The 10,833-nt window shown below is 38.4% G+C and overlaps 1 protein-coding gene across 1 annotated transcript in view; it reads right to left on the bottom strand.

The window, feature by feature from the left end:
- Positions 1 to 237: 237 nt before the first annotated feature.
- The window catches only part of dpy19l1l (dpy-19-like 1, like (H. sapiens)), a 46,138-nt gene continuing 35,542 nt past the window's right edge, over positions 238 to 10,833 (bottom strand). Inside the window, exons 17-22 of the mRNA XM_041793906.1 lie at positions 9,497 to 9,521; positions 7,512 to 7,631; positions 7,205 to 7,379; positions 6,416 to 6,515; positions 5,525 to 5,650; positions 238 to 5,405 (exon numbers count right to left, since the gene is read on the bottom strand). Coding sequence (XP_041649840.1) covers positions 5,234 to 5,405; positions 5,525 to 5,650; positions 6,416 to 6,515; positions 7,205 to 7,379; positions 7,512 to 7,631; positions 9,497 to 9,521 — 718 coding nt within the window. The 3' untranslated portion in view covers positions 238 to 5,233. The remainder of the gene's footprint in view (positions 5,406 to 5,524; positions 5,651 to 6,415; positions 6,516 to 7,204; positions 7,380 to 7,511; positions 7,632 to 9,496; positions 9,522 to 10,833) is intronic.

Here is a 10,833-nt window from a genome sequence, read left to right as displayed (position 1 = left end):
AGGTTAATAAAATACACCACACACTGATCTGTCTTTAGAGGCAGAAAAATATCAGCCTTGCTAATGAAAAGATCCTTTTTTAAATTTTCTCTTTCATTTCTGAATAAATTTAAGACACAAAATAACTTCCTGGTTTTCATTTCTCAACACACATTCATGGAAAAAGGAGCTGTGTTCATTGCAAATACTTTATTTTTCAAAATACAGACAAAATAGACAAATATTATAAAAGACATCCGAAACACAAACGTCTGCAACTTAGATTTCTACTTGTGTGTTTTAGGAGATTCTTAAAAATGGGCACTTGACTAAAAAGATCCTTTCTAGATGGTGAAACTTCAGCCTTCTTTGAGGCAAACAGCGCTAAAAGACCCCAAATATCAAAGATTATATGTGCACTTTAGGATTTATTCAACATCGCAGTCTGTCACTTTGTTTCTTCTGATCCCAATCAAAACTTCTATCAACTCTACAAAGTTTTTCTTTGGAGAATCAACTTATTCATTTAATTTGCATTTTTACTTAATCATTATTGGAATTACCTGCATTAAAGTTCATTCATCACTATTAAAACAATTCTAAACAATCTGAATAATCTTAAATTACTTAAAGCTTAATGATATGCAGTCCATTTCATCAAAGACACTCATCACAGTATATTTAATACGCAGTTACTATTATTATTGAGGATATGCTGTTTTGTTGGAGGATAACGTGTAAAAATAAACCTCACATCACCTTCTCCATTTAGTTTGTTTTACTGTTGCTTATACTGATGCTCATACAAAGAAAAATGCACAGTGGCCCATGAGTGCAAAGACTCAGTAGGGTCTGGAACACCATAAAAAAGGGAAGAAATATAACCTATTAAGACATGATGCAAGAAGGTCCAAAAGAAATCCAACTAGGGAAGTGTCACCAGTATTGGTAGAAAACAGCTTTAAAGGGGACATATTATGAAAAAAAATACTTTTTCTAGACTTCTCTGACAAAAATATGTGCGCCTGGCCTGCCCACAATCCCATCAAGTACCAGGCAATACATCAAAATATATGGTATCGCAATACTCACTGTATTGCAAAATGTTTAAAATCGTAATAATATCGAATCGTGGCCCAAGTATTGTAACAATATATCATATCATGGGGCCACTAATGATTCCCACCCCTAACATTTACATACTCTGTGTAACATCAAACCTGCTCTAAACTCATTAAAACAGACTGAAACAATGAAAAAAAATTCACAAATGTTTGAGGCATTTTTTTCAAGGTTATGTATTTGCAGCTTTTTTGATATTAATGCATCTGGTTTGTTTCATATCTGAATATTCTTTGAGCTTTTGTTTTTGTTGGTCATTTCAGCCGTTGTTGAGCCTTTGCAGTCTTCAACCACTGTTGCAACGTTCAATTCTTCCCTCCAATAATAGCAGCATATCCCTCTAACAAACATATTTAGAAATATCTTCATTGTCTTCCCAAAGTTAGAAGTGAAAAATGACACCATGGAGGTGGGATACGTGTCTTCAGAATGTTGTATGAAGCATCTGTGACCTCTGCAGTCCATTCAGGTATCTCTGTTTGTTAATGTAGTGGGAGAGCAACTTTGTTTGTATGTGTAAGCATGTCAAAAGTCCAATAAGCAACTTTAACTCCAACACAAGATTGGCTACATCTGCTGTTGCCATGTAAATGTAGGTGATAACCAAACACGAGTGACATCGAACAGAGGAGAAACAGCGTCAAGTGTGGAATTACAAGCCCCAAACTCTTTTTTTCTATAAATGGAGCTTCTAAAAATCTTAACTGGAGAAAGTTTTGTTCATTTTCAGTGAACTAAAACACAGTTTTCATGTGCACATAAGGCCAAAATACACTAAAACTTGTTTTTGAGAACATCCCCTACATGGATTAGGTCAGAGACACGATGAGTGTGTTTGAAATTTTGTTCATTTTTTAAATCCAAATTAAAAAAAAAAAAAAAAAAAAATTGCTGTAATCACTGCAGCTGGAGAACTGAAGCCCTCTCTTTTATAAAAATAGTATTCAAGGTTGGTAACAAAGAAATGTGGGCTGATGTAAGGAAAAAACTTCCATGCTGTTGTTTAATTGTTATACAGTCAGCATGAAGGACACTCACTGACAGTACAAGCTGCAGATTTGATGGGCTAAACTCCAAATCCTTCTGTTTTATTTTGGTCAAACTAAACAGATTTGCTAGAGGACTGTAGCTCCATTATTTAGACACTAGAGTAATACTCAATTTTTTGGTGAAAGTTGCTGCATGAAAGCAGATAAGTACCCTCTCTTACATGTCCTTTATGTAGCTCTAAGGAGGAACTGAAACTGCTACCATTTAAATGAAATCCACTGCTACAAATAGTTGAGACTGGCAGTTACAGGACTCCTAAACTGATATTTTTAATCACTAAACACATTTCTGTCATGTGCTACCGAGCCCAAATATGCAGCTTTTATTACAAGACTTCTTTTGGCAATAAACCGTTATTCAACAAACATTTAAAGCCTTTTAAAGGCCGTACATTTTATTTTACAAAACAAATGTTTGAATATTTACAAAAATGTAATCACAGGCCACAACTGGGGGGGACTGATCGGTTTCTGTTTCTTTGTTTTTCCATAAAAAAAGAAATTACTGGTTTACAGCTAAATCAGAGGAACAGTGTGTAAGATTTAGTGGAAGACTCCTTTAAAGCATGTAAGAGAGCATATAGTGCTGAAGAAAGCTAAAAAAAGAGGTCTGCAGTGGGCTCAGTCAGTAAAATTAATTTGCTTTGTATACGATGCTTTAATGCTTATATTACAACTCAGTAGTCAGTATATAGTGGTAATGGTCAACACCTTAAAAAGGGAACTATCAGTAACATTTCTGCAGATATTTATAAAAAATAATTTGGTTCTGAAACCTGTCTTTATCAGCTGTAAATGTTGGCCGTACAAACAAATTAGTGGAGTTTTAGGCTGGACCAACATACTTTTGTCGGTTTAGCTCTTTTTCTTTATTCATCACACTCTTTCACTTTAAAGAGTGTTTTAAGGACTGAAGTTTTAGTCTAAACTACATTTGTATATCGGCATCAGCTAAAAATATTTTGTAAATATCGCCATACGCCTATCAGCAAAAATCCAATTTTGTGCATCCCTACTTCTGATGAATGGATAATCATTGTACAATTTGTCAGATCGTTTAGTTTAAATGATCAGACAACACTTAGACATTGTAACAGCATGAGCTTCACATTTTGATCCTGATGTCAGCAGAAAATGGCCACCTTTAGGATACTATGAATGCTGGACTTCTGCAGAAATATCAGAGCTGTTCTTAGGTTACAAACCCTTTTTCCAGGTGATTAAATGCACATGTGATTATTTAATGCCTCGTCTTTTTAATGGATCCCCTAAATCTTACACACTGGATGTTAAAGAACAAAGATTTCTGCTATATAGAGAGATATTTCGGGATTTTTGAAGTTGGGTTGTATGAGGTGCTTGGCAATAGTAGTGGCATCAGCCTCCTATGATTTCTGTGAATGTTGCTCCTGTGGCTATTACGAGCTCAGAGACATTTGGCGCATAGCGGCTGTCGATGGGATTGTTTTATCTGAGTTGTTTAACAAGTTTCACATAAAAGAGGCCAAGAAAATATGTCAGCTGTGTTGAAAACGTACAATACATTTACATGGACACTCCGACAGACAGTACATTTACATGAATGCTCTACAGTCAAAAAGTTTATATGATTGCTCTGACACTCAGTACATTTACATAAACCCCTGACAGTACATTCATGATGCTCTGGCACCCAGTACGTTTACATAAACGCCCTGACACTCAACACATTTACATGAACGCCCTGACATTCACTACATTTACACGAATGCCCTGACACTCGGTACAATAACACACCACACAAAGCTAAAACAAAGATAATTTGAGTGATTTTGACTCCAGTGATGATTATGTGGTGTTTGCTGTGGATACGAGAGGATATTTGTATGAACCGGAGTACACTAATGGAGTGTCTACAGATGGAGAGTCAGCGGGCTGAAAGAGAGAGCAGAGAAACTTCATTTATAAGTTTTGAGCAGGAGAGATCTCGAGCATGGGTGCGCATTTTCCACACCTACACCACCAGGTAAGTCGAAATCGCTCATATTGTCTTTGTCATAGCTTGGTCTGGTGTAATTATGCTTGTCGAAACCAGACCCACACAGCTGCTCAGAGGATCAGTGCAGGGCGGAAGGAGACAAAATGCCAAAAGCTGCATCGTATATTAGTGCCTGACACAGAGGGTTTTTTGGGAGAAATGAATCACTTTGTACATTTTCAACAAAGCGTACAGGCGAGCCAACATATCTTCTTGGCCTCTTTTTTCATAAAACTCATTAAACAACTCAGATAAAATGACCCAACTACAGACGCTATACCCTGGATCTCTCTGAGCTCATAATCACAGGAGCAACTTTCATAGAAATCACTGGAGGCTAATGCCACTACTATAGCACCTCATATGACCCAACTTCAAAAACCCTGAAATATCCCTTTAAGGTCTTTAGTACATTTCATCGATACCAAGGCTCAATGAAATTATTTTTTAAAAGCTTTTCAACACAAGAGCAGAACTGTTCCCTGTGATACCAAAGACTTTAAAAACAATGTTTGCTTCTGAAGGAAAAAACATTTTAACACTTTAAAGTTTGCATAAAAATACTCACACAAATAAATTATAAAAATAGTGTACTACTGAAAAATTTTTTGGAGATCATCACTGTGCATAACACCAGAAGAAGTTAGCTTTTGTCAAGTTTGCAAGCTTCACAGTACGTGGACATCTTCGATTGGTCCCGCCGGACAAAATGTACTTCTTCAGCGCAAGAGAAAACAGATAAACTCTTGACATAAAAACAATACTGAGGAGCATCTCTGAAGACAGACCTTTAAAGTAAGAATGTTATGTAACAGGAGTAATGCTAAAATAAACAGTGATGAGATTCTGCTATATTTGGTTTTCAACCGGGCATCAACTGGTTTGTATTTTCAAAAGTCTCATGAAAAAACTGTGGACTCATTTTTCATCCACCATCAGGGGTATCAAAGCACCACCAAAAGTTGTAGTGTGGGGCGGTTTAGAGTAAAAAGCAGCAATGGCAGTGACCGACCAAATACATGAAAACCGTAACGGTAGAGTTTAATGCTTAATCCGTCCAGTGATGTTATCTGAGATCCTTCGTGGTTTTTGGGACTTTGAGGACTTTGTAAATGTCGTTGGAAAAGACTGTGGTGAAGTGGGGTCTTGAGTTCCTGGACATGTGGGTGCAGAGGGGAATTTTACCAACATTTTCAGGATCCTCAATGTCCCAGATCTCTGGCATGCTGCAGCCAGGCCTGCAAAAACGAGAGGAGGCAAAAACAAAGAGAAAATTAAAAATATAATCAATGGCTAAACACTCATGCTAAAGAAAAAGGGATCTTGAGTAACAGAGTAAGATGTCCCTCTGGAGTACCTGGTTCTCCGAGTGCACCAGGAATCCTCCAGGACAAAGAAGTCCACTCCCAGCTTCATCAGATTCCTCTTTACTGTTTCCCCAGACATGCGGCTGTACATGGAGTAGACCAGCTTTGTTCTCTCTCTGCAAGACACAAACACACAGGAAAAGAAGGACCTGAGTAACCGTTCATGTAAATAGTGATGGCATCATTAACATTTATTAATACTAGTGCCATTCTCAGGACTCTTTAATGATCAGAATCTTAATCTCTGCTGCAGAAGGATACCTTTGCCACCTCTGCCACAATTATTTGTTGGGAGTATTTTTATCTGGTTGTACTTTAACATATTTTAACTGTATGTCAGCATGCTGCAGCAGTCACGTTGCTGACAGGCTTTTTTCACCCCCGTCCAGTTCAATGTTCAGCATTTCGGTTTAAAATTCTGACAAGATTGTAAGCTGGCATTTCAAACTCATGTTTTTATCAACAATTAATTTGATTTAGGTCAGCAGTTCTCATCTGGTGCGCAGGAGAGAATATAGTATATCCTGTACTTTATGGCAACAGATAAGTGGATGAGGATAGATGGATGTTACAAGTATCTTTTTTTCAATCATTGTAACTTTGACCGCTTTTTAAGAGTCATATTTCTTATTTTATCAAAAAGCCAACAGAATTTAATCACACTCAATAAGCTCTGAGTATCTCATTGCCTGTCTATTGTTATTAAATCATATTTCAGACTGTGTAACCAGTGACATATTACTAGAGTAAAAGTGAAATATACACAACTTCTTGTACTGTTTTTGAGCTTTGAATCAGACATGAATACAGCTACCAGACAAACAGATAATGCAATTCTTCTACGAGTAGCGGAGCTGTACTGAAGCTGTAAAATCACTGACCTTAGACCAGCGTCTTCGTAGTGGGGGTGGTTGACGATTGGCCGACCTGTAGAAAGCTTCACGCTGGCCATGGTGGGCATGGCCCCAGCAAACACAGAATCTGCATCAATCAGGCACAGGAAATACACAGGAATATTGCTGAGTGAGTTGTCTTCCTAAATTCCTTTATAAATGGGCTTTTATTGTATGAGCACATGTTCAAATGCATGCATCTTTGGCTGCTTCTTATATGGAGCCAATGGATGGCATTTTTGCTGCTTTTCTGGAGGGTCTGTCAGAGGGGAACAAGGTAAAATTGTCCTTTTGAGTGATGATTTCTGAGATCCTGCTAGCTACCAGTTTTGTGATTAAACTCTCAGCCAGCAGTAATAGATATGAAGTACTGACATACAGCCGTAAAATCACAAAATCCACCTCCACTGCTCACTTATTGTCTTTATTTGGAGTCTCTTCAAACAAAGCAGCACCTGCAAGGTTTATTCATGTAACCATATAATCACCATTTACTTGAAATGCAGGATTTTGAGCAAATGAAAGAGTAAGGTTTTCTTAAGTCTCAATTTGTAGAGTAGCCTAACTCTTTTTGTGATGAAGCAGTTCTTTGGAATTCACAGTTAAATAGGGGCAAATTTCAGTTAGATCCGGTGGTGTGCAATGTATGATGTGACCATAAAAATGTAACCAGGAGCTCTTGTGATACAGTCTTGAAGTTTTGCATGCACTAAGCACATGTTTTATACAGGCTGTAAGAAAAGACACCATCTCATTGAAGCAGGCTGTTTTACTCACCAGGACGAGTGTTCTCCTGGATCCATTCCAGCAGCTCCTCCTGCGGAAGGTTGCTAAACTCTCCGATGATCGCCCACTGCGCCTGCAGGTTGGCCACCCCCTGTATGGCCATGATTACTAGAACTACAAACACTGCAGCCTGGTGTTTGAACTTCTCCCTGATCCAGCCAAACAACTGAGAAGGCCAAGCAAAAAGAGAGAGAAAGGGGACAGAAAATATGCTTCAACAGGAAAAGGACACGAATAGCTCTAAAAAGTTTGTATAAAAGTTTGGTGTCTTTCACTCTTTCACAGTGTAGAGACAGACCTGTCTGGAGCAGATGAGTGAGGCCATGATGCACATGTGGGGCGTCAGGAAGAGCTTCAGACGCATGATGAGGACGGCCAGGACGGCGAAGGCCACCAGCTGCAGGCTGTGGTACACCATCTGCATAGAGACAAGTTGAAAATCAGACTGATCTAATCATACAGATGAAATAAAATGAGCAAGATAAATCTTCAGCTCTGAGCTCTCGCCTCAGCTGCCGAAATAGAAAAACTGACAAACCACAGAAATCAGACCAAAGCCAGCTGAACCACCAACACTTCTTTTTATATATATTTATTTTTTGGCATTCTCTGCCTTTGTATATAGAGGAAGACAGTGGCTAAAGTCAGAGACAGGGATGAGAGAGTGGGGAATGATGTGGGAAAGGAGCCACAGGCCAGACTTGAACCCAGGGTGCCCGCATTCATGGGAGACCACCTAACTGCTAGGCTAGCTGCACCCCAACAAACACATTTCTCCTCTTACCAGAGTCTACTTTAGCCAAGGTAGCCCTGGGTAGTCACCTTTCTCAGGGCCGTCTGATGCATATCATTCAGTATGGTGCTGCTATTTTTCCCTAGGGTGTAAAGATATGACCCACCTTACTGTGCTTCTAATTGGCTGGTTCCTGTTATTGCCTTTGCCATTGAATGGGTAAGAATATCAGAGTAAGCCAATCAGGAGGTTTTCTGTGGCAAGGTAAACAAAGCTGGCAGAAAACTTTCTATGATCTTTCTTCCCTCATAATTTCATGATCATCTACCTGAAGTTATTCAGCAGAAGCTGATGATCAATTTGCAAACATAAAAGGCAGATTTTTAGGTGAATCAAGAATTCTAGGGCAGTCAGTGGGTGTTTCCAATGTGCTTTTCACCTTCATAATGAACCTTTGCTGACTTAACGCCATTTAATATTCATACTGACGCCATGATGGCATGATATTGTGTCCCTGTCTGTTAATCACAGTGCATTTTGGCATCTTTTGAATTGAGTTGAGTTGGCATGGCAACGCAGAAGTATTCCCTGGAAGCTGGATGCTCGCTGCTATTTCCTGTCAACAGTTTGTCTCATTCCAGACATAACAGACATGTCTACTGTTTCCATGATTCAATTTAATATCCAGCTGCAGCTTCTAACTTCAAAAAAGTCATGCTGACAGTGACACAAGCCAGTTTTATGCACACAGGATGCTGTCCTTGAAGTGGGAAGCCCAGGTTCAAATCCAGCCTTTGCTCTTTTCCTGCATGCCATTACCCACTCTCTCCCTGGTGTCTAACTCTATCGTCCTGTCTAAATAAAGGCTTAAATTATGAAAAATGATCATTAAAAAGCACTACCAGTAAACAGCTGTTAGTTCTTTAAGGAGGTTATAGTTGTGGTTCAATTTAATGCTCTTAGTTGTTCAAACTTCCTGATTTTTGAAGCGGAAATGCACTATTTGCTAATTAAATCCTAAAATGCCATTAAACTGTCAGTAAAGCTCTGATCTCTTCAGATGAGGCATCCCTTCAAGAGAAATGAAAAAGCCACATTTCATGAAATGACTTTATAACGACACTTAGTTGATGCTTTGATCTTTTTTAAGCTTTTCCTGTGAGGACCAAGGACACCCTTGGGTCTGCAGTTTTAGTCACAGAGCCGTAAAGAAACATTAAAGCAATTATGTGTGAAACTGAGAAAACTTTAGTGGATGGAGCACAGGCGTTTCACTGCCTTGGGAAGGATATTACAGAAATTAAATGACATGAAACAGCTGGGAGAAGAGCTGACGAAGAGGAGCACAGTGTGATTTCAGAGCAGACGGGAGGCTGCCTTTTATTTGTTACTAATGAGAAAAGGAGATGGAATCACTCTGGGACATGAGCTTACAGGAGAAATCTTAAAACAGGTGTAGATAACAGAGCAAAACTGTACAAAAAAAAGCTTAAATCAAGTCTGCTGTTCAACATGCACACAAGTAAAAGTCGCAGATTAGTTTCTCTCACCTCTCCTTTTCCAGCTGCCTCAGACCTACAAGGGGAAGAAAAATATGAATTCAGTATCTACAAATGAATCCACCAACTCTAAAAATCTAATATCTTACGTCTGTGTATTTGTTGGTTGCAATGGAGGCAAAATACCAGGCCTACTTTACAAACATGCTGGCATTATGTTTATGAACTTCAGTCTTCATACAAAATCATGTTTAAGGATGTATAAATATGTGGAGGGCATTGATTTAAAGCATTTTTGAAAGTTGATTGCTGTAGATGTGGAGGATGTTCACCTATACGCTATATGCACAAAAGTATTTGGCCACCTGACCATTACACCAACCAAGATTCTTATGACACTGTATCCAAATACATTTACTTTAATATGGAGTTGGCCCCCCTTCTGCAGCTATAACAGCTTCCACTGTTTTTGGAAGGCCTTCCACAATATTTTGGAGTGTTTCTGTGGGAATCTGTGCTCATTCATTCTGTAGAGCATTTTCCAAAGCAAACTCATCAAACCATGTCTTTATCATCCTTGCTTTGTGCACTGGAGTACAGCAACATTATTATAGCTAACTAAAACTAACTAAATAACTAAAACTAAAATTCAAAAATCATTTTAGTTAACTGAAACTGAATAAAAACTAAGCTTTACCAAAAAAGACGAAAACCCAGTAAAACTGCATAGCACGCTTACAAAACTAAAATAAATTTAAAATCGAGACAGAATATCCTTAGTTTTAGTCTTAAACACCCCCATACTGACCGGCACCTACACACAAGTCTGGGGAGTGTAAATTGCCTGATCTGATTGGTAAAGACTTCACACAGTGGTAGTTTTATGTCTGGAGTTGTATTCAAACATCATCCTTAAGTAAATAAAATGAAAAGTGAAGAGTAGCCTGTTTTAAAATGTTTAACAAATGTTTGATGCTCACTCAGCACTGACATCTATCCTTAAACTAAAACCAACACTAAAACTAATAAAAACTAAACTGAAACAAAGCATTTTTGCAAAATAAAAACTAAAGTAACAAACCAGCAGACAAAACTAATAAAAACTAAACTGAAATCGAACACAGAAAGTGAAAATGAAATAAAAATAAAAACTAATGAAAAACCCAAAACTATTATAACCTTGGGGTACAGTCATGTTGGAATAGAAAAGGGCCCTCCCTAAACCACAAAGTTGGAAGCATAGCGTTGTCCAAAGTATCCAAACCCAGACTCACCCATCTGACTCCCAAACAGAGAAGTGTGATTCGTCACTCCACAGAACATGTTTCCACTGTTCCACAGGCCAGTGTCAGTGTGCTTTACACCACTGCATCTGTTGCTTGGCATTG

The sequence above is a fragment of the Cheilinus undulatus genome, linkage group 8 (assembly GCF_018320785.1).
Source record: "Cheilinus undulatus linkage group 8, ASM1832078v1, whole genome shotgun sequence".
Classification (NCBI taxonomy): Eukaryota; Metazoa; Chordata; class Actinopteri; order Labriformes; family Labridae; genus Cheilinus; species Cheilinus undulatus.
This window is presented reverse-complemented; position numbering and strand designations above follow the sequence as displayed.